The sequence below is a fragment of the Schistocerca nitens genome, chromosome 7 (assembly GCF_023898315.1).
Source record: "Schistocerca nitens isolate TAMUIC-IGC-003100 chromosome 7, iqSchNite1.1, whole genome shotgun sequence".
Lineage (NCBI taxonomy): Eukaryota > Metazoa > Arthropoda > Insecta > Orthoptera > Acrididae > Schistocerca > Schistocerca nitens.
Genome location: NC_064620.1, coordinates 576,966,855 through 576,991,435, shown reverse-complemented (window position 1 = coordinate 576,991,435; position 24,581 = coordinate 576,966,855). Strand labels below are relative to the sequence as shown.

Below are 24,581 nucleotides of genomic sequence, written 5' to 3'. Positions count from 1 at the left end.
CCATATTCACCTACTATGTTTCCTTCTCTCCCTTTTCCTACTGACGAATTCCAGTCACCCGTGACTATTAAATTTTCGTTTCCCTTCACTACCTGAATAATTTCTTTTATCTCGTCATACATTTCATCAATTTCTTCATCATCTGCAGAGCTAGTTGGCATATAAACTTGTACTACTGTAGTAGGCATGGGCTTTGTGTCTATCTTGGCCACAATAATGCGTTCACTATGCTGTTTGTAGTAGCTAACCCGCACTCCTATTTTTTATTCATTATTAAACCTACTCCTGCATTACCCCTATTTGATTTTGTATTTATAACCCTGTAATCACCTGACCAAAAGTCTTGTTCCTCCTGCCACCGAACTTCACTAATTCCCACTATATCTAACTTTAACCTATCCATTTCCCTTTTTAAATTTTCTAACCTACCTGCCCGATTAAGGGATCTGACATTCCACGCTCCGATCCGTAGAATGCCAGTTTTCTTTCTCCTGATAACGACGTCCTCGTGAGTAGTCCCCGCCCGGAGATCCGAATGGGGGACTATTTTACCTCCGGAATATGTTACCCAAGAGGACGCCATCATCATTTAATCATACAGTAAAGCTGCATGTCCTCGGGAAAAATTACGGCTGTAGTTTCCCCTTGCTTTCAGCCGTTCGCAGTACCAGCACAGCAAGGCCGTTTTGGTTAATGTTACAAGGCCAGATCAGTCAATCATCCAGACTGTTGCCCCTGCAACTACTGAAAAGGCTGCTGCCCCTCTTCAGGAACCACATGTTTGTCTGGCCTCTCAACAGATACCCCTCCGTTGTGGTTGCACCTACGGTACGGCCATCTGTATCGCTGAGGCACGCAAGCCTCGCCACCAACGGCAAGGTCCATGGTTCATGGGGATTGTCAAAGGATTTGTGTAAAAGCTAACAACATTTTCATTCTTTTTTATGTACCTGTCAATGAATCAACACTTCTGCTGCTTGTGAGTTGTCTCCTTTACTCCTGAATTATTTACATTGTGCAAGAAAAGACTTTACATGTAATTAAGGGATGTATTTACCTTTCCATGCTTGTAGCTTATACCCCTGATCGAAGCCGTTAATTTTCTGTGGGTCTGGTGGTTTCCACCAAACTTTCACTGCGGTAGAGCTAACTGCTTCTGCTTTCACATTTGTTGGTGCTGCCTCTGGCACATCTGCTCTAGATATCGATCATAACATCCATCTAATCACAATTGCTTCTCTAATGTACATTAATAAAGACAGTCAAATCTACATACTAATATCCTAACAAATGTGTTATGTCTTGGTTATATTATTTAATCTTTCTTTAGAGGAGAGAGTCCACTCACACCCAAACCTCAAGATGTCAGGTACTGAGATCAACCAAAATTCTGATTTAGTTTGTGCTACGTGCTGTCGTCTGGTAGAACATGCCCAAACGGTAAATAATAGTAATACCAGAACTACAGAGAACAGGAAAGGCGTATCTGTGAGTGGTAGTTCTGTAGACCTCGCGTGGGAGAGTTGTCAGAGCGTGAGGTTATTGTGTCAAAGGTCCCACGTTGAAACCTCACAGATGACAATTTGTTTTAACCCTTTACGCGTGTTGTATGGGTGAACACTTTCCTGTCATGTAAAAGGACTTTTCGGAGTTTGCAAAAAAATGGTTCAAATGGCTCTGAGCACTATGCGACTTAACTTCAGAGGTCATCAGTCGCCTAGAACTTAGAACTAATTAAACCTAACTAACCGAAGGATATCACACACATCCATGCCCGAGGCAGGATTCGAACCTGCGACCGTAGCGGTCGCTCGGTTCCAGACTGTAGCGCCTAGAACCGCACGGCCGCTCCGGCCGGCTCGGAGTTTGCAGAAATTTTCTTTTGTCAGTCTGCTTTCGCTTTGTTACCTGAAAGTAGCAAGCTCATAGAATACATTTGTATAGATAGGTGTGGTATGCTGTCGGACAAGCGTGACAGAACGGAGACCAATCGTGACGAAGTAGCTAGTGCACTTGTAGTTTCACGGGACAAACATACACAATCGGAAGAGTAGAAAAAGAAACAAATGCGTCACACGTGCGGAAGTACATAGAGTATAGACCATAGATAACATAGACTCCGCTTGACGTCATTTTACTGATGAAGAAGTAAAGACCTTCACATTTGCTCTGATTGGATAGTTGTTTTGGATCGTACAGATTAGGTAAAGTGACTAAAACCCCAGTTGTGTTAGTGAATAACTTTAAAATACTTGCACAAGTATTTCCGTAAGTTGGAAGTTAATATGGATGTGGGCCCTTGGATGTAAAACTGCGTGAATGACGAAGATTTTGAGACGACATATCGTTAATATCTAGCTCACCACACCAGTATAATCAACGTTTTGCAATGTATTACGCTTCCTATCTTGATATCGTTTCGGTATCTGTACTGGATTAAGCAAAAGTCAGAAAACATACGTGCTTATTTTGTGTAAGTACCTGACATTATGCACATAAACGAATTTTCTTTCTTACAAAAGCTTAATAAAGCATTTCGCAAATGTTGTTGTGGATTCGTTAGAAAACTAATGCTGCGTTCGAAATTGTTATTTTGTCTTCACCTCACAAAAATGTTCAAATGGCTCTAAGCACTATGGGACTTAACATCTGAGGTCATCAGTCCCCTAGATCTTAGAACTAAAACCTAACTAACCTAAGGGCATCACACACATCCATGTCCGAGGCAGGATTCGAACCTGCGACCGTAGGAGCAGCGCGGTTCCGGACTGAAGCACCTAGAACCGCTCAGCCCCATCGGCCGGCGTCTTCCACCTCTGTGAAAGCAGCGAATTACAAGAATTCACTGTGCAAAAAGGAAAAAAAAACATTTATTAACTAAAGAACAATCATTCTGTCGCTCGTTAGAGGAACTGTCAATACGTTTCAGCTTGACCACATGTAAAAATGATAACCACTGCTATATTGTCAGGGATTTCGGAGAAGCTAGGGTAAGTGCACTACTGTATGTGTAAGAGTAATATTACAGTTAGCTGTATTGTCAAAATCAGTGCTTGATTTCAGCTATAAATGGGAATCTAACAGTCAGCTTCACTTTACACATCACTTAACGATAGGAACTCTGCTTACTGCGCCGAATCACGAGACTTAGTTGCTGGCTCAAATGGTTCAAATGGCTCTGAGCACTATGGGACTTAACTTCTGTGGTCATCAGTCCCCTAGAATTTGGAACTACTTAAACCTAACTAACCTAAAGATTCGAACCTGCGACCGTAGCGGTCGCGCGGGTCCGGACTGTAGCGCCTAGAACCGCTCGGCCACAAGGGCCGGCTTGGATGCTGGTTTGAAGCTTTAACACGGCAGAGACAGGGACACGTTCGGTCTATGTTATATATGATCTATGCGGAAGTATTAATGCCCACGGAAGCTATACCTATCGGTTACTCGGAGTTATGCTTGTCCTGTTCTCCATGGTTCTGGTGTTATTTTTAATTAACGTTTACGCCGTTCCTGCTGGACCACAGTAAATCGGAGTTTTGTTTGATACTCTGTCGACATACAACATTCGGTACCGATCTGAGTGTCAGACATCTGGAGCTTTTGGTGTGAGAATGAGGCAGGTAGATGGAGTCACAGAGGACCTGCAGAAAATGGATTGTGTGGGATGGAAAGCTAGAGTGTTGCTGGATCAAGACAACTGCCGGAGAACTGTCGAAGAGGCCAAGGTTCACAATGAACTGTACAGTCACTGAAGAAGAAGCGCTAATGAGGAATGAACGGAAGCCAGAGGCATCGCGGTAAACGTATGTCCCGCGCGTTGTCAGTGCGTTCATCTGAGTTTGGCGACGCGCCCGCGGCCTGACCTTGGACTTGAAGAGGGCGTCGCCGCCGTCGTTGAGCAGCAGCGTGAGCGTGGGCAGGTTGCCGTGCTTGGCGGCCACGTGCACGGGCGTGCGCCCGTCGTCCGTCGTCAGGTTGCAGTTGGCGCCCGACTTGAGCAGCATCAGCGCACACCGGTCGCCCTCGCGCACGCGCGCCGCGATGTGCAGCGGCGTCTCTCGCAGCTTACCTCCTGCAACAGCAACGGCCGCAGGCACAGTCTTAAAGAGTAACGTGACCGGTGCACAGAGACGCGCCAGGTACAATTTGTGTCACTTGTTTGGAAGGGGTTCATTACTATTCGCTAGCGCACTTGAGCAGATGTAATTTCGATGGATTGCTCACGCGCTGCCTGCGATATGGAATATCTTTGCTACAATAGAATCGCAGGTCAGAGCCATAGAGTAAATATCTCTGGAGTGAGCATTGCGTTCTACGCATGTTGTCAACATTAAACCAGGATTGTCACGTGTTTTCGGGACTTCACCGTGCGTGTGTGCTATCCGCAGAATTATAAGTTTATAATGTCAAGAGTTTTTGCTGTGTTTCCACCGTGTTTTGATAGTGTAATAGCGATGGTCAATTACTGTTGTTGCTACGGATGCAAAGAAAAATGTGTGAAAGGAGGGATAGTAACTTTTCATGGGTACTATGTTTAAAAATTTCGAGACGCATTATAATTAAGGCTTGATTCTGTAGACCTATTTTTCTACAATTTTATGACTATATAATAGATATTACGGCTCGTACAGAAGCTTACAAACAATCGCTTCCTCTTGTAAATTTGCCAGTGGAACAGGAAAGGGAATGGTTAGTTGTTTCAGCAAATACTATCCTCCATGCATTTATCAGTGACTTGTCGATTATGTATATAGATATGAAAGACGGAGGACAGATAAGTTCAATAGAGTGGGAGTCTGTAATTGTCTTCGTATAATACGTGTGTCCAAACCTTTTTGTTTACTATAAAGTTGGAGTAGGAGCCCATGTTACGTGTGTCTAGGACATGGAGAATGATTATGTGTGATTTATATTTTAGTTTCCCGAAGGATGAACAACGAGTAAAGATGTGGCTCCAGAAAATGAGGAGTGATTTTGTCCCCACAAAATATTCCAAAGTATGTTCAAAACACTTTGAAGAGGAATGTTTAGAAAGAGAAAAATTTGGACTTGTGTGGCTGAAGGTAGACGCTGTACCAACTATTTTTAATTTTCCACAGCATCTACTAGCAATTTCTGCATTCAGTTTAAATACATTTTCTGCACAAATCAAATATAAAACACAATAGTGTAGCTAATCAAAGTACACATTCATCTTCTTTGGTGTATTTTGCCTTCAATTTATTTTCTTCACCATTTGATTAAGAAGCGTCACATACTATTAAACATGTCCTCAAACTCTTTCATTTGTGTCACTTTCCACTTCCCGTAAAGGTGTTACATGGGTTGACTGTTACATGACCAGCTGTATTTGCTTTACAGTACATTTATTCTCCGATCGCCTTTTTCCCCTTTCTTACTCAGTCTACTATTTATTTAATAAACTAGGAGCAAGTATGTAAAATGCGTTAAATAAACACTTCAAAGTGTCACCAGTAAGAAAAATTGTGCTTTAGGTCACAAAAATGAGAAAATAAATGCGCAGAAATAGCAGAAAAAATGACGAATTAGCAGGGATATAATCGCTGATGTGTGGCAAATTCCGTGTTTTTTGCAAAAGTATTAGCGTACTGTCAAGTCGTTTTGCAAGACTATCACTGCAAAAATGTACGTCAGGCTCTGTAATACTATAAAGTGCCGTATCATACCGAAAACTACCAAAAATCGAGTGCATCTGAACTATGACACTTATCGCAAAGAAGCAGAATGCAATATCACTTGCCCTTATAAGTTACGTAGCTGGTTTATACCCGGTATCAAATGGATACTGTAAAAATGTCTGCGCAACATACATAAATAATCCACGACACGTACGAAAAGAATACGTCTGTACTAGGGATGTAGTGACATTCGAAATATACAGGTCGCTATACGGACAAACGCACGACGTCCCGAGAACACGTGACCAGGCCGGCAATGTATGTTGACAACACAAAATTTGTTCTGCGCATGTGAATGCTCACTCCAGAGATATTTACTCTATGGTCAGAACAGTGTTGGCAGTAAGTCGAGTTTAGTAGCTCGCAGAGAGCAGTCGTGTTTTGTAGCTCGCACAGAGCACTTGAGTTATGGAGTTCGGACAGGGCAGTCCAGCAGTTGACTTGTGTTGGGCCGGTCGTGCAGAACGATGGCAGTGCCTGAGAGTTGTTGTATAAGCAAATAAAAAGAAATTGTTCTTTGTTGCTGGGTGCATATGTTAATTGCCACAACTGATTTAACCACAACTGTAATGTTAAAGTCCCATGTAATTCCTTGCAGAAATGTTTCAATAATAACTGTTGTTCTCATGAAAACTTTTGCCAGTCATTTATCTGGGATTAAAGATTTTACGAATTTTTCCTGTGCATACTCACGTTGATTCACTCACTCACTCACTCACTCACTGGTCATACCGGACTCAAGAGTCCATTACCGCAGCAACATATTTTCGCCATCTGTCCCTGTCTTGGGCTATTTCCTTCCATTGACCTTCAATACCTAGGCTCCTCAAACCACCCTTCACGTTGTCCTCCCATCTACGCCTCGGTCTCCCCACAGGACGTTTTCCCTCTAAGTGCCCTACCAGTACTTTGCCCGCCGCCCTGCCCTCATCCATTCGAGCTACGTGATCCGCCCATCGCAGCCTACGTGATTTAATAATACTGATTATGTCAGGGCTTGAATAGAGTTCGTTATGCAGTTTTTGCCACTCCCCGCTAATGTCATCCCATTTTGCTCCGAAAATTTTCCTCAAAATTTGGTTTTCAAATACTCGAAACGGCTTTTCATTTTGCACAGTGCGAGTCCAAGTCTCACACCCATACAGCATAACTGGTAGAATAATAGTTTTGTATATTCTAATCTTTAAATTCCTGACAATATCCGTGATGAAAGTAATATATTCAGTGAGAAGTAGCACGAATCTCTTCTTCAGTTCGGATTCAATCTCATTTCTCGAAGTGTTGTCCACGCCTAGATACTTAAATGTGTTCACTTTTTCAGACTGCATGTCTCCAACTCTTAACATTTCCTGATCTACTGCTGTTGCCATTCTAGTAGTAACCAGGTATTTAGTTTTGTCTTCACTTATCCTTAGACCTACATCTTCACTAGCCTTGATTAACGCATTCGCATTTGCTGTTACAGTTTCTTTCCTATCGCTAATGGTGTTTAGATCATCTGCATACCCTAATTCAGCAAAAGAAAATCAGTTGTTTTCCTACAAATGAAAATCTAGTGGCCAGCACTGCATTGGGCTGTGCCAAAAATTTATTATAGGAGCAGATACACAGATAGCGTTATCCGGCGACATCATTGTGAGGTAAGAATCTTTCAGTTTATTCAGGATCATTTCACAGGGCCACGACGCAGCGCTGCTGACGTCAAAACTTATTAATCTCGATATGCAGTCAGTCTTTAATGGAAGGTCACATTAAAACTTGAAATTTTATTATTGGAAAGAAATTTTTCTCTTCGGAACTGAAACGAGATTTTTCTGTTGGGAGGTCACACTAAATGTGAATATTATAATTATTTTTCTGTTGGGAGGTTACATGTTTTCATAGCGTAGACGATGGCGCTAGAGACTGTTCCGGCTTTCGCTCGGGTTCGATCCTTACTACCCACCCGTGTCCAATGTGTGTCTCGTTCACTTGTTCGGTTTTAGGAAACCAAACGAGGAACACGTTTGGTAACACCATCTCTGGCATGCCGCTCGAATCTGCGCGTGCAGCGGCCTGATTGGCTAACTTAATGCTAATTAACTTGGTAACGTCGCAAATACCGATTTTTTTTTCTTAACAGTTATTTCTCAGCACAGCCTACCATGCTAACGACCTTAAAAGCTTTTCAGAATATTTCTAACCGCCCTGCATATACGAGCAATAAATAAATAAACATTCAATATGTGGCTGTGAATTTTTCTTCCCTGCGGTCACCAAACGTCACAAAAACTATTGTAATGACGAAAACAACTTATAAAGCTAGAATGAGATTTTCACTCTGCAGCGGAGTGTGCGCTGATAGGAAACTTCCTGGCAGATTAAAACTGTGTGCTGGACTGCGACTCGACCTCGCGACCTTTGTCTTTCGGGTAGCTCAGTTGGTAGAAAAATTTTAATCTGCCAGGAAGTTTAACTTAAAAAGCTGATTGCTGGTAAAAAGTGAAGAGTGGGAGTGCTTTTCTGTATTCAAAACGGGCGACACGTCACGCGATGACAAATCCTTCTGCTGCAAGTTTGTCAATAACAAACGAAAAAGTCTAGAAAATTTAGAACCTGTTATATTTTACTATCGTTAGAAGCTCCTCTTGATGTCTGTCAGTGTTTGCGATTGAAAAATTGGGTTGTTTTGAAATTCAACCTTATGCAAACACAACTGGTTTATTTTTTATTTTTAAATTTACCCAGACATGTTTCGTCACCTGTGTGTCATCTTCCGTGGGTGAAATTCCTACTTCTGTAAAGTACAATATCAAATTTATAATAATTTATCTGTTGTAGGCCTAAGGATTACAGTACGTGCATTTTGCTTTGTTTCCTTTAGACGCTCACCTTTAAAGTACATCTCTAAATGAACTGCATTATTATACATCGGTTTTTGTGGCCTTTTTCGTCGTTTTTTGTCATCTGCAAACTAGCCATGAAGAAAATAATTGTGTATTTGTGAAGAACTGTTTCGTGGGTAGAGGTTACGTGCATTTCTGTCACAAGATTTTCGCTCACTAGTTCACCTCACATGTACTTTCACAAAATGTGGCGAAACATGATGTGAGCAGGCACTTCTGACTCCATACTCAATGAGAACTCCTATGTTGCTCCCTTGTTCATCGTTGGTCTTGTGTTTGTTGTGGCTCTAATTTTGAATGTTACGTCAGAACTGGAGTGGTGTGGCTGCTGGGAGAGGGCAGAATGTGTGTAATGTGTGTAGTATGTATACGAACAAGGGGGAGGGGGCGGGGGCAAGGGGGCAGTGCGAGCGTTATGTCCGAACACGCATGGACTAGAGTTCAGAGATATTTGTTCGCGATTGACAGTCCATAAAACTGATGTCTGGGTTCATGGAGCCTCCACTGTAATAGAATACTTAGCAACGAATGACGGTCAAGATATTCCTCGCCCGGATCACGTACTTTTCAGAATTCTCGAAGAGTTTGGAAAAACGGAACACAATGTAAGATGAGACACGGAATTAGATGTTTTGTAAATGATTTAAATGTAATTTTCTACTCATTGAGTCGTACTACAACTGGATTGATTTCAGATCATGTTCATTGCTACCAGTGACTAACACATTTGAACACGAGCGTCCCGCAGTACGTCTTCACGAAACGTTAGTGCGTGTGCGCAGACGGCTGGGGAGCGCAACAGTGGCGGGGGAGTCGCTCAGAGCGCTGCAGGGGAAATATCGTTCTGAACTGAAGCCCAGACTCACATTTTTCGTAAATACTAAACGGGGCCCCTCCACGCCCACACTGCATGGTGACCATTCAGAAAGATTCGTCAGTTCTTCTCTGGCTAAAAACAATTCCGCCGAAAATGCAGCGATTTATATTCGCGTGGTTTGTTACCCATTTGTAACGTTCAGAGAAGAGTCACGAGTGTGGAATTTCGAGTAAAACCTACACATTTCTCTTGTTGCCGCGTTAAAATTTGCTTCCTTTGCCAAAACTCAGCCGAGTTTACACTCTCTCGTCTCACTAAGATGTTTTGCAGACGCAATTGTGAGAGAATTCTGAAACAGTGGTTTATTAAGTGAGGAACTGAGGAAAAGTAAGGTCGGTAGATTATGAAAAAGCACATCCCCCATACAAAATTAAAGTGGGGACTTCACTTATATCGTTCCAAAACCCACAGCATTTCTCTTTCACCAGCTATCGATGGCCCTTAAAAATTACATTCTTTCACCGAAAGAGTCTGTAATAAGTAGAACGAGTTTGCGTAATTTCTCGGTGTGGCACACTGTTTTAATCTGCCAGGAAGTTTCATATCAGCGCACACTCCTCTGCAGAGTGAAAATCTAATTCTAAATGCTCTCCTCTTTGTGTGCTATCATTTGCCAAAATCTCATTTCGATATCTCAAACCGTTTATGAAATATGGCGAATATCGTGGATATTTGACTCAGGCTTTGTCGCTGGCGCTGTGCGACTGTAAATGAGTGCGCTGCGTCAGATCAATTTCCTCGAGATAGGTGACAGAGACCTCCAACCAAGTCTAAAGAAAAATTCAATATGTTAGCTAAATTTCAACACAGGAACATATTACGTAATATGAATCAGACGCAAAATCATAGCTGACCCTATGTTTCATTACAAACATTTTGGAATTTCTCACAGTGTCTTAGTTCCATGTAAATATACCAAACCTATGACCATTAACGAAATGATGGGCACGCCATAATGAACCTGACATGTAAGGTACAGCTAAAGCAAAAATGACATTTTTTACCTAATAGCTTCTGCGAAATCGTTTGAGTAAGACTGCAGGGTGCGCGCGTCGATTCTGTCAACGTCGACCGGTCGAAAGCTAGAAAACGGGTAGCGTCCGCCCCTTCCGAACAAACGAATGGACTCGGCCAGCGCGTTGGACGGAAACTGGTCACTGCGCATCAGCCATCGCATCCTGAGCGACTTATAGCAGTGCAACATTCCCCCGTCTCCCTCCCATCACAGCTCGCGGATGTGCTGATATTCCTCCTCTCCTTCTAATCTCATGTGACTCTGGCGGCAAACCATACGTAACAATCTTCAGTCAGATTTTGTCGTTCATGACTTTCGTTATAGTGCGCGGAACAAGTCACAAATTTTATGTATAGATATAATAAGTAAACAAGCTTCTAGAAGTAAAATAAGTATATGTATGACATTTTTATAATTTAACTACCACGAAGCTACATTTTCTTGTCGCGAACGCCAATTGGGTAATTTCCTAGACTGATTGGCTATCGAAGTCCGGGTCCAAACGATACATATCGAACGTGCGATCCTAAATCGATCATGCGACTGTGGTGGCGGGCGTTATGAGTATGTTTACAGTGGTCACTACAGCAACGACAAAAGGAGAATGATGCAAAGGAGACAACTTACCTTACTCATCGTTTGTGTTGTTATCAGGTGAACGTCCATTACGGTGGTCTGGATGGATAGTTTAGAAGAGTCGAATCCTTCCTGATACTCGTTCGTTTTCCGCACTGTCCGCAATGAAATTGTAAACGGTATTTCAGCATCGAAACTGTTCTTACGAAGTTTTACACACTTCGCACCACTACAGTCTACACAGTACCTTCTTTCCTCGTCCGGTAGTGCTCCATATTTGCGACAAAAAGTCGAACAATTTTCTACGCTGGATAAACATGGAATTAGATTTTTCCATGTGAGAGAATCCGCCAAAGAAACTTCAAGAACACCAGACATCGCATTCACTAACGACATAAATCGTCTGGGATTCCCTACCATCTCACAAATAATTCGCGGAGGTATGTAATTTAGAGGAACTAAGGGAACAACGGAAAACAGATAAAGATGACGGTCACAAATAATTGATCACAACGCCCGCCACCAGCGTCGCATGATCGATTTACGATCGCACGTTCGATGTATGTGGTTTGGACCCCGCGACTTCGATAGGCAATCATTCTTGGAAATTACCCCCAATTGTTTAGTGAAACAGATATACTACCTCAAATCTCCGATTTCGACTCGTTCTAGTGAGTTAAAACGAATTCCTTGGGAGGTGCTGGATCGCCGAAATTAATCCCTGATTGTGCTACTGTTACTGTGTGCAGGTTTCTTTCAAAGATGCTCCACTGGTTGCTGCGACTTACCTCTGACGTGGACATCCGCACCGTATCCCAGCAACGTCTCCACCACGGCGGGTTTGCAGGACTCCACAGCGACGTGCAGGGCCGTGTAGTTGTCCTGAAAGGCAGATTCACTCCAGGTGAAACATCGCAACATCTCAGCAGCTTCCCAAAAGTATAGTACATCATTAGTTGCGGGAAACTGTGAGTGTGGTATGTGAAGACCTACATTCTCCCAATACGTTTGTCGCTCTTTGGCGTACAGTGTTTGTGTCTGGTTTACTCGTGAGTGTGACTCTTTACCCTGGTCATACAGTCCAGTTTTGGTATTAATTGTCATTTTCGGTTGATCGCAAGGAAGGATAGAATTTAATCTGATGTGTAAGTTATGATGTGGGAAATTAGATGTTTTGTAGATTATATCTTATCGAGTCTGAGTATAGTATCTTTCATCCCTTTCCATCAGCTCTTACATCATTTCAACCTACATATAAATTTCAGTGTGATGTTTCATCACTCTCTGAATTTGGGCTTAGCGAACACTAGTGCACCTTTGGAGCGACAGTAAAGGTATCTTTGGACCATGTTTCTGATGTACGCGGCGAACACGCACCCAGTGACTATTATTCTGTTCTGTTTGATATTTCCGACAAGATCATCGGTATTTTCCAAGAGGCGTTACCTATCGAACGAGCGGGTCCCGAACTATATATACGGACCCCAAGACACTCGCGGCTCCAAATCTGGATACTGTTTATTGTGGTAACTAGAGCGACGGCAAAGGACGAAAGTTTGCTAATTAACAATAATTATGAAGGAAACTAGTAATTTCACATACTTTATTCGTCAGCCACGTCTTCTTTATAAAATATTCCACATGAAGGAAACATTGTTTCGCGTAACCCGGCTGCAACCTAATTACGTCTCTGAGGAATATTTGGGAGAGGAGGAGGAGGAGATTGGTGTTTAACGTCCCGTCGACAACGAGGTCATTAGAGACGGAGCGCAAGCTCGGGTGAGGAAAGGATGGGGAAGGAAATCGGCCGTGCCCTTTTAAAGGAACCATCCCGGCATTTGCCTGTAGCGATTTAGGGAAATCACGGAAAACCTAAATCAGGATGGCCGGAGACGGGATTGAACCGTCGTCCTCCCGAATGCGAGTCCAGTGTGCTAACCACTGCGCCACCTCGCTCGGTGAATATTTGGGAGAGTCTCAGAAGGTTGAATTTTCGCTCGCAGTCGCAAATTGTGGAAATACACATATTACAAAAGGTGCAATTCGTCCCTGCCCCATGAAAATTGACACAGTTTGCGACATCATCAATTGGCAGAAATCTATATTTTCAACTACGCAGTCGATGAATTTCGTCGCTCGACATATTGGCATATCGATCGGAGCCTTCGTGTTCGACAGGCAACGCTTCTTGGATTGGCATATCGCTCGGAGCCTTCGTGTTCGACAGGCAATGCTTCTTAGATGGAACCAGGTCGCCCAATAGGCAAAATAGTGGGGAATCTTCAATTGGCAGAAATCTATATCTTCAACTACGCAGTCGATGAATTTCGTCGCTCGACATATTGGCATATCGTTCGGAGCCTTCGTGTTCGACAGGCAACGCTTCTTGGATGGTACCAGATCGCCCAATCGGCAAAATAGTGGGGGTCTGCTGTGTTGGCAAGTACTGCACAGAATACTTACACGGACCAGCCAGAACGTTACGACCACCAACCTACTGTCAATATAAACCCATATAGGCGATAGCAGCGTCATCTGGCGAGGAATGGAATGACTGACTACAGACACACACACGGTGCTTGTAGTATCAGTGAGCGTCCTGTCCATGTGTATGAGGGTAATCCCAAAAGTAACGCCTCCAAATTTTTTTATAGGTACATAGACCTGTTTATTTCTACAATGGTTTACATCAGTTTACAGCCTGAACATTTAGCTATTTTTCGACATAATCACCATTTCTGTCGATGCATTTTCGTAGACGCTGTGGCAGTTTTTGTATGCCCATGTCATACCAGCTCGCCGCCATGCTGTTCAGAAAGTTATGAACCTCTTCTTTCACCTCGTCGTCTGAGCTGAATCGCTGGGACCACAAATAACGCTGACAGGTACTGTGAGACTCTGAAGAAAGTTAAACGGGCAATTCAGAACCGGAGAAGAGGAATATTGAGCAAGGGCGTACACATTCTCCATGACAATGCTCGCCGACACATCGCTCGGCAAACCGTTGCTCTCCTGCAACAGTTTCAGTAGAACATAATCACCCACCCACCCTATAGTCCTGACTTGGCGCCCAGTGACTACCACCTGTTCCCTAGGTTAAAAGAACATTTGGCCGGAAAGCGATTCAGCTCGGACGACGAGGTGAAAGAAGAGGTTCATAACTTTCTGAACAGTATGCCGGCGAGCTGGTAGGACATGGGCATACAAAAACTGCCACAGCGTCTACAAAAATGCATCGACAAATAGTTCAAATGGCTCTGAGCACTATGGGACTTATCATCTGGAGTCATCAGTCCCCTAGAACTTAGAGCTACTTAAACCTAACTAACCTAAGGACACCACACATCTATTCCAGAGGCAGGATTAGAACGTGCGACAGTAGCGGTCGCGCGGTTCTAGACTGAGGCGCCCAGAACCGCTCGGCCACACCGGCCGCCAATGCATCGACAGAAATGGTGATTATGTCGGAAAATAGCTAACTGTTCAAGCTGTAAACTGATGTAAAACATTGTGGAAATAAACAGATCTATGTACAGGGCTATTACAAATGATTGAAGCGATTTCATAAATTCACTGTAGCTCCATTCATTGACATATGGTCACGACACACTACAGATACGTAGAAAAACTCAAAGTTTTGTTCGGCTGAAGCCGCACATCAGGTTTCTGCCGCCAGAGCGCTCGAGAGCGCAGTGAGACAAAATGGCGACAGGAGCCGAGAAAGCGTATGTCGTGCTTGAAATGCACTCACATCAGTCAGTCATAACAGTGCAACGACACTTCAGGACGAAGTTGAACAAAGATCCACCAACTGCTAACTCCATTCGGCGATGGTAGGCGCAGTTTAAAGCTTCTGGATGCCTCTGTAAGGGGAAATCAACGGGTCGGCCTGCAGTGAGCGAAGAAACGGTTGAACGCGTGCGGGCAAGTTTCACGCGCAGCCCGCGGAAGTCGACGAATAAAGCAAGCAGGGAGCTAAACGTACCACAGCCGACGGTTTGGAAAATCTTACGGAAAAGGCTAAAGCAGAAGCCTTACCGTTTACAATTGCTACAAGCCCTGACACCCGATGACAAAGTCAAACGCTTTGAATTTTCGGCGCGGTTGCAACAGCTCATGGAAGAGGATGCGTTCAGTGCGAAGCTTCTTTTCAGTGATGAAGCAACATTTTTTCTTAATGGTGAAGTGAACAGACACAATGTGCGAATCTGGGCGGTAGAGAATCCTCACGCATTCGTGCAGCAAATTCGCAATTCACTAAAAGTTAACGTGTTTTGTGCAATCTCACGGTTTAAAGTTTACGGCCCCTTTTTCTTCTGCGAAAAAAACGTTACAGGACACGTGCATCTGGACATGCCGGAAAATTGGCTCATGCCACAACTGGAGACCGACAGCGCCGACTTCATCTTTCAACAGGATGGTGCTCCACCGCACTTCCGTCATGATGTTCGGCATTTTTTAAACAGGAGATTGGAAAACCGATGGATCGGTCGTGGTGGAGATCATGATCAGCAATTCATGTCATGGCCTCCACGCTCTCCCGACTTAACCCCATGCGATTTCTTTCTGTGGGGTTATGTGAAAGATTCAGTGTTTAAACCTCCTCTACCAAGAAACGTGCCAGAACTGCGAGCTCGCATCAACGATGCTTTCGAACTCATTGATGGGGACATGCTGCGCCGAGTGTGGGAGGAACTTGATTATCGGCTTGATGTCTGCCGAATCACTAAAGGGGCACATATGGAACATTTGTAAATGCCTAAAAAAACTTTTTGAGTTTTTGTATGTGTGTGCAAAGCATTGTGAAAATATCTCAAATAATAAAGTTATTGTAGAGCTGTGAAATCGCTTCAATCATTTGTAATAACCCTGTACTTATAAAAAAAATAGGAGACCTTACTTTTGGGATTACCCTCGTAGCATGGGAAAGGCGTGCGATCTATCTCAGATTGACCGAGGGCAGATTGTGTTGGCCCGAAGGATCGGCACGAGCATTTCGGAAACTGCACAACTTGTCGGGTGTTCGAGGACCGCCGTGGTGAGTGTCTTCAACAAGTGTTGAGACCAAGGTGAAGCCACGTCCAGACGTCGTGGGGTTGGGCGGCCACCCCTCATTACAGATATCGGACGTCATAGGATGGGCGAACTGGTAAAACAGGACAGGCGGCAAACTGTGGCGGAACTAACATCAGACTTTAATGCTGGGCAGAGTACAAGTATGTCTGAGCACACAGTGCACCGAACACTGCTAACGATGGGCCTCCGCGGCCGACGACCCATGCGTGCCAATGTTAACACCACGACAGCGGCAGCTACGACTTGAAATGGGCAAGTGACCAGCTGTTACGGACGTTGGCGCAGTGGCAGAGCGTCGCATGGTCTGATTAATCCCGATACCTTCATCATCACGATGATTGGAGGGCGCGAATCCGTCGTCTTCTAGGGGAACAGCTCCTTGACGCCTCTACGGCGGTGTAACATCCACGAAATAAATTTTAGTTACAGTGCGACGAGAGGAAATTATGCCTCTAACAGTTATGAACATTATCCATCCGACATATGAAAAAACAGTGAAAACGATAATAAATAATATTTATATAATATTTTATGATGTAATTGGTCATATCGATGTGTATCATACAAAGACAATAATAATTGTAAATTCCTTTTACGATCTGCGTTTGTCTTCCTTTTTTTTGTTTACCTTTTGTTGGTTGGCTTTTGTAGGTTGCGGACGCAAGGCGCATATCAGACTGTCTGTTAAGAAATTGTAATTATTTGTTAATTATTACATGACAATAGAGTTCATTATTATTATAAATATGAGTGAATAATTATTTGTAACTTTAATTCCTCTCTCAATAAGCATTATCTGTGTTAATCAAAATATCCACGGGTGTACTGCCGGTCTACAGTGTCCAACGGGCACAATCCTCGTGCGTTCATACTCCATAGCGTATGCTGGTGCAGACGTTGAGATACTGGGACAGCGTTGTTAGAGAGGCCATCGAAATTCGCACCAATGACGACCTCATAAACCGTGACTGTGGCTATAATCTTAGCAAGGCTTGGGAACCAGCGATTGGGTTAATCAAGAGTAAATCGAGCAAACGTATCGTTGTGACGACCACGGCGGACAGAGTCATCACACCGACGTAATCTCAGACGCCGTCGCAATCTGTTCCACCGCGCGACCGTGTCGCGGGGCGCCGACAGCGGAGGGAGCGCGCCGCGGGCGGAGGGTATTTAAATCAGCCGCTGCCGCGACCGAACCCAGTTCCCTCTGAGCAGCCATAGCGTACGGATCTCCGTGCCGGCACGTTCACAGGAACTCAGTCCGTCAGTTCACCTGATGTTGGCGACATGTATGATCGCCGAAATATTGTGCCCGTTGGACACAGTAGACCGGCAGTACACCCGTGGATATTTTGACTATCAAATACGCCGGGAGAAACTCAAGAATCACATTATCTGTGTTAATTATTTCTTTCCACTGCAAGGAGCGCAGCCATTGATGATAGCGATTTGTATCGCGTTTTTATCTGTTTTCCTTACGAAAATGTCAAAGGTTTGCTTGATGAAAATTAGTCTAAATAGTGCGCAATATGAAACTACAGTTTAATAAGCATTTCAAATACTTATCCTATTAAAAAAAAAACTTACTCTAACAATAGAAAGTCTCTATCAATTGTGTGCCGCCATCTTAACAATTGTCTCAGCGGCAGATTCAAATTACGCAACTCTGCAGACATAAATGCCGAAGGTAATAAAATTGTGTAAAAATAGATGTGCACCGGTGGTCCCGAACTGATTTTAATGAAAATAGTTCGAATCAGATTGGTTCATTAAAAACAGTGCTCATAGCACGACCCATATAGCAAACTTTTGTTGCTGATGTATGGAGCCGAAATTAATTACGCACGAGTTGCGAAGAATATTGTTTCAGGTAACATACGTCAGTGTTGTGCGCGGCTGATATTCGGTGGTTTTAATGATAATTTTGCTGAAGATAACTGTCTCCATCATAATCAACAGTTGTATAGAATCTGTTGTATGAACTGTGATTTAGTGACACTTGAACAGCTTACAGACAACAGTTTAACACAACGTTAACTTGGATTTCTTTAGCAACTTGACCAAATATTTAGCCTGGAGAAAAAAAAATTATTTGGTAATTACTCAATGTAATGAAATAAGATTATCATTTTCATTTACAAATTAGTTAAATACCAAACCACTAAATAACACAGCGAACGCCACAGCGGCTCCATTACACTCTGGGGGACGTATACGCAGGCTTGCATGGGTCCAGCGGAGCTCGTGCAAGGTACCATGACGGCCAAGGAGCATCGCACACTGGCTGCAGACCACGTGCACCCCTTCCTGACGACCATGTTTCCAGACGGCAGTGACGTCTTTCAACAAGATAATGCGCCATGTCACAAGGCCAGAAGTGGGATGGAGTAGTTCGAGGAACGCAGTGGCGAGTTGCAATTGTTGTGCTTGCAAGATCTGAACGCGATCGAATACATCTGGTACGTGACTGAACGTGCCGTTAGAGCTCACCGCGCCTCACCCCGGGATTTACGGGAACTAGGTGGCTTGTGTGTGACGACCAAAGACCTTGTAAATAATAGCTAGACTCACTGATGGCGCTGCAGTCGCGGGATAATTTGAACCTTCGGCTGGACGCCATTATAGTGGTTGTAGTCTGATGTGTTGCGTGGTATTTTTGTTTATGAAGACCCTGATTCAACGTTGTATATTTGTTGGACGTACATACAGTATTTGTTACTCGTAATTCTACTGTCTGTACGTTCCAATCAAAAGAAGTACAATGGTGAAGAGTTGTGCAGCGATTAATTGTACAAATAAATTCGAGAAAGGAACGAATATTACATTTCACAGGTATGTGAATATTTTAATTTGTTTTGTATGTCAGTGCACTTGCTCAACAAATGTTTTTGTAACACGGTATAGGCATAATGTCTGTGCATCTATTTGCAGGTTTCCTTTCTCAAACCCACAGCTATTACAAAAATGGTAACACGCTGTCAGGAGGCAAGATTTCCGACCTACAGAATTCCATTTTATATGTTCTCATCATTTTGAAGAAATTTGACTGATCGGTAGTGTTTTCATGGTCTAGGTTAGGTTGAAACTTGATAATTTGGTCGTGAGTTGCCAAAGCACTGTGCCATATATAACGCACTTCTCGTCATAAAATCTAAAGCAAGGTAGAGTCAGAAAATATCTATTAATATAGTGGGCAAATCTTCGAGTATTTTGATACATTTTGCGTACATCTATCGTAAATGAACTACGAAAAATGCTAGGTGTCCAGTACATAACTTTTAGCTTCGCAGATTCCATGTAGTACGTAAGATAAATTCATAAACAGTGACTAGTTGCTGTTTGTTCATAAATTAAAAAGTATATTGTAGTAACGTATTTAAATGAGGCATAATGTTTGTGACCTAACTCAAGGGAAGGCATTTTATAACCAAAAGCGATGTATAAACATTCGAACTCGGCGCGTCAGTTTACCACTCTAATGGCCGCCGGCTAGCTATTCAGTTTGTCCGCTCTTCACAGTTGACCACTAGTGCGGTTGTGGGGGCCTGGTGACGACGTGATGCCAGCTGCCTTCAGAGACCTACAAAGCCTTCATTGGTTCCGTGCCACAACGCGACGTCTTGTCCGTGCCAAAGTTGGACATACCGGCTCTTATGCAGGTGGTCATAATGTTCTAGCTGATCAGTGTATAGGCATTAGCACAGATAATAACAACTAAATAGCAAAACCTCACATACGAGTTTCAAACGTATTTCCCTTATAACGAGCAGGCGTCCCCGGCCACGTGGTACTCACGTGCGTGGGTACGTCGACCTTCTCGCCCTTCTGCAGTAGCGTGCTGATGATGCCCACGTGTCCGTAGCGAGCCGCCGTGTGGATACTGCGGGCGCCGCCCTGCAACACACGTGGCCGCTACCTGTCACACACTCTCCATAATGTAAACACAAATCACAATACACCTGCTTTACAAGAGATAATAATTTTCATTATATGAAATGCTTATTTCAATAGTGGTACAAGTCCATTTTTGTTCATATTGAGATACAGAGCCCTACAGTTAAATGAGTACTGAAAAATCTGCAGTTGAGATACCACAAATATTCAAGCATATGGCTGCTTGCTAGAGATGAACCTTTCTTTCTGTCTGTTTGGCTCATTAATTTCAGAAGCATTATAGAAAGAAAAGTGGAGGTAATCGACTTGTACCACTATTGAAATAAGCCCTTGATATCAACAAACGGCACTTATGATATCTATAACAGCATTGTAATAATCCCCAAGTTATTTTTGTTGAAGGATTACTTAACGCTTCTCGGAAGACGATCTCCATGCTGAAATTACCTATTAACTTGTTAAAAACAAACGGCGTTTTCATATCGCCCATCAGTGCTCTGTTAAAATAAGTAATTTTATTCACAATGGTTGGTCACAGTCATTTAGAGACTTTAAAATACGTGCACACAACATACATGAAAAGAAGACTGCAAACGTCCCCACGTTAATTATTTTTTAAAAAACAGATACATAATCATGTATCTTCACAACATACAAGGATAACACATAAGAAAATAATGAAATCGAAGAGTTTCGCATGTAGTATTAGAGAAGGATTCTCAAAATTAGGAGTAAGTGAACTGGTAAGGTACGTTGTGGTGAGGTTTCCGTAGTTTCTGGGAGAAGAGAAGTATGTGGAAAGCACTGATGATAAGAAGGGGCATGGAGATACATCGTGACACCAGAGGACACCGGAGAGAGTAAAAACTGTTGGGGTACATAGAGAGTGGCATATATTCGAAAACTAATTGCGGACGCTGGATGCAGGTGTTAATCTGAGATGAAGAGTTTGGCACAAGCAATAAAATCATAGCGGGCCGCACCAAAGCAGTCAGGAGGCTGATGACCCAAAAAAAAGTATCAATCTAAAAACAGCAATACAATTACAAATGATTACGCTCAAACAGTAATATCATGGGGAAAAATAAAATGGGAAAAATTTGTCCATCGGCTTGTATAGTCATTTCATTCCGGATTCAGTGTTAAGTCATTCTTTTTCAATTGATTTTAAGTGGGCTTTCTATTCAGTGATTAGGAGCGTAATATTTAGAGCTTAAATGCGAAAATTTATGGTCTATTCAAATATCGCTCTCGTATCCCTAACAGGCAAGAAAAAAATGCCTATGAATTAAATGGAAAAAATCTTTTGAAAATTGGGAAGTTAGCTATAATAATAACTATCTATTGAAAATTTTATTTACGAACGTGCGGGGGCAGCGCATCTACTCGGAACCAAGTGGAGGGGGCTTTTCCGCTATCTTAACTCGAAATGTCGTGTCATGCTGTTCTTGGTGATGATGTCCTCATTCCAATATATACTGGTGAGAGAGAGAGAGAGAGAGAGAGAGAGAGAGAGAGAGAGAGAGAGAGAGAGACGGAAAACAAACCAAGACGTTTGCGCAAGACCGACTCCCACCTTCGTCCCATAGCCAGCAACGCAATGACAATGAAAAATTCGAACCAGCCATATCCGCGTTTACTTACCAAACAAACGTGTCTTGTCAGTATATTTTTCTGCTTACTCTTTTTTTCTCCTTTCTCTTTTTCTGTTTAAACAAGGTAATCTATTTTTTATACAACTGCATTTTTTGAGGTGGTGTTCAAAGAAAATTAGACAAAAATTATAAATAGGCTGATTACATTATATAAAGAACATATGTCAACTGCAGCTGTTCTGGAGTGAAGATTTATAAGCAAACTTCAATAATTATGTCTGAGAAGAAATTTTTTCAGCTTCTTCCACTATTACTCGTGACTGGTGACATTTCTGTGTTTCCCAATTCTTCTTCTACAACCTCTCCCTGAGTGTGTAGGACTAATTTAGCGTTCTGTACTTGTTGAGGCGTCCCCCTGTGACCACCCCACAGTAACTGGCGACTGCAGCTAAAGTCTCAGACAACAGTATCCAGACTCATCATTCTTATCTGCTTCAGCCTTTGGAGACGTCTTTCAAGTGGATACACGAATCGGATTTCCTACTTTATTTGGAACAGAACATTCTAGTTCTGTTTTTTACTTGCGATTTCGTCACTTTCGAGTTTGTATTACAATAAAATTAAGTTGAAATAAAACCAAAAATAAACAAAAAGAAATCGACTGGTCCATGTATTAGCCCATCATTATTTTGTTCTGTGCCCTGTTACAGCGTCATCCATTTTGGAATACTGTCCCTCGAAATTTTGCATTGAATTTTTTGACTTAAATACCCTTTTGTACTTGTATCTGTAAGTACGTTTCGAAGCAGTTGAATGATCTATATGTTTCCTGTATGTTTCTTAGTGTGTACTAAACAAAAAGTGCTGGGAGTCAGTTGAGGCCTGGTGTTCCAGCTGCGGGATACGGCCAGATGACCGATGCAGTGAGTTATTTTGTTCTGTTTGCGATTAATCAGCGCAGTTCTATCTATAGTTAAGTTCCAAATTTCTTCCTATGCATTGCGAATGGATTTATGTTCCAGTGTGACCTCATTTCGTTAATTTAAGCATTTATCGATTTTTCAGTTTTTAATCAGTAGGTACCACATTACTTACCACGAGCTTCTAAAGTATGACTCCGAAGATGAGGAGTCAGCGTGTCTGACCTCTATGCGGAGAGCCTGGGTACAGTTCGCAGTACTGCCAGCGAGTTATTCCTCGGTAGGAGGACTAGAACACTTAGCCTCGTGAGGCCAACTGAGCGACAGGTACTGGTTCCAACGTCTGAGAAACCGACAACGGCCCGGAGAACGCTGTGCTCGCCCCATGCGCCTCCTTACGGCATCCGAGTGACGTGCAGAGGATGACACGGCGGTCGGTCGACACCGAATGGGAGTCAGAGGTAGTAGGCGGGCCTGGCACTGCACGACTAATAGAGCTGTGCATTCTTCCAGACACTGCTTCCCGGTTTTGCTCTCATCTTCATTCCGCAAGTTTTCTTTACAGCTATCCCGCTCCACGCTCACTGTTTCCCTCCTCGTTCTACTGATCCAGTCTCCTTCACAGAGGCTTCCGGCCGTCATCGCCTCACAGACACATGCCTTCATGTTCTAGGTTGACACCCACTTCTTTCTCCCTTCTGGAGTCCACTTCCAAAGTCTTTTAAGCCAATAGTTGCCACCCATCCTTCCTAGACTGCCGAGAACCATTAGCTGCACTGTTTCTATTGTGTCGATTACCGTCGGGTGGGCTACTATAAGTTCTTATTGTATTATTCTTCACGTAGTCCAACGTCGAAATCTTTTCAAGTCTGTATTCTTCTAAGTCTGTCTTGCAGATCTGTCTGTGCCCTATAGATCTCAGCCGTGCTGTACTTTACTGTATTGCCTTCCTCTTGCAAGTAATCACTCAAAGAGAAACATGTGAAAATGTCTGAGCTTGTGATTTGCGGTGTTCATGAAAGCATTTCAGGTTCTCAGATCTTTGGACCATACTGCTTTCACAGCATAGGCCGTTACACTGTCTGGACGTCTTCTGAAATCACTTAACATGTTCTCAACGATAACAGACCGGCATTTTGCACTAGGTAGTTTATATCGTTTGGGAGCGTTAGCGTTTAAAATGAACCTATAACGTCCCCTCTCCACGGGAACCATCCTACTGCCTCACTGATTCGCTTGCAGCGTCCTGCCTGTGGAGGCAGGTTAAGTATCGCGTCTTCTTCTCATTTATCTATTTATTTATTCATTCATCATTAGACATCCTTAGATTGCTGACCTACATTGGATGCATCGATCTATGCTTAGAAGTTACAGAGTAAATTACAACTGAGCATTTATAATATTTTACACCCCTTTCCCTCCCCCCCCCCCCCCCCATTAATCATGGACCTTGCCGTAGGAGGGGGGGCTTGCGTGTCTCAGCGATGACGATACCCGTACCGTACGTACCACATTGGAAAGGTATCTGTTGAGAGGCCAGGCAAACGTGTGGTTTCTGAAGAGAGGCAGAAGCATTTCCAGCAGTTGTAATGGTAACAGTCTGGGTGACTGACTGATCTGGCCTTGTTACACAAACCAAATGGTCTTCCTGTGCTGGCAGTGGGAACGGCTGTAAGCAAGAGGAAACTACAGCCGTAATTTTCCCTGGCCATGCAGCTCTACTGTACGGTTACATGAAGATGACGTCTTCTTCAGTAAAATATTCCGGTGGTAAAATAGTCCCCCATTCGGATCTCCGGAGGGGACTACTCAGGAGGACGTCATCAGGAGAAACAAAACTGACGTTCTGAGGATCGAAGCGTGTAATGTTGACCCCTTAATCACAGTGATGGGTTGGAAAATTTAAAAAGGGGAACGGATAGGTTGAAGTCAGATGTAGTGGGTGTCGGTGAAGTTTGATGGTAGCAGGAACAGGACTTCTGGTCACGTGAATTAAGGATCGTAAGTACAAAATCAAATATGGTTAATGCAGGAGTAGGTTTAA

At 43.2% G+C, this 24,581-nt stretch overlaps 1 protein-coding gene across 1 annotated transcript in view; it reads right to left on the bottom strand.

Moving 5' to 3' along the window:
- The window catches only part of LOC126195755 (serine/threonine-protein phosphatase 6 regulatory ankyrin repeat subunit A), a 427,181-nt gene that overhangs the window by 291,504 nt on the left and 111,096 nt on the right, over positions 1 to 24,581 (bottom strand). Inside the window, exons 4-6 of the mRNA XM_049934383.1 lie at positions 19,924 to 20,022; positions 11,841 to 11,934; positions 3,864 to 4,072 (exon numbers count right to left, since the gene is read on the bottom strand). Coding sequence (XP_049790340.1) covers positions 3,864 to 4,072; positions 11,841 to 11,934; positions 19,924 to 20,022 — 402 coding nt within the window. The remainder of the gene's footprint in view (positions 1 to 3,863; positions 4,073 to 11,840; positions 11,935 to 19,923; positions 20,023 to 24,581) is intronic.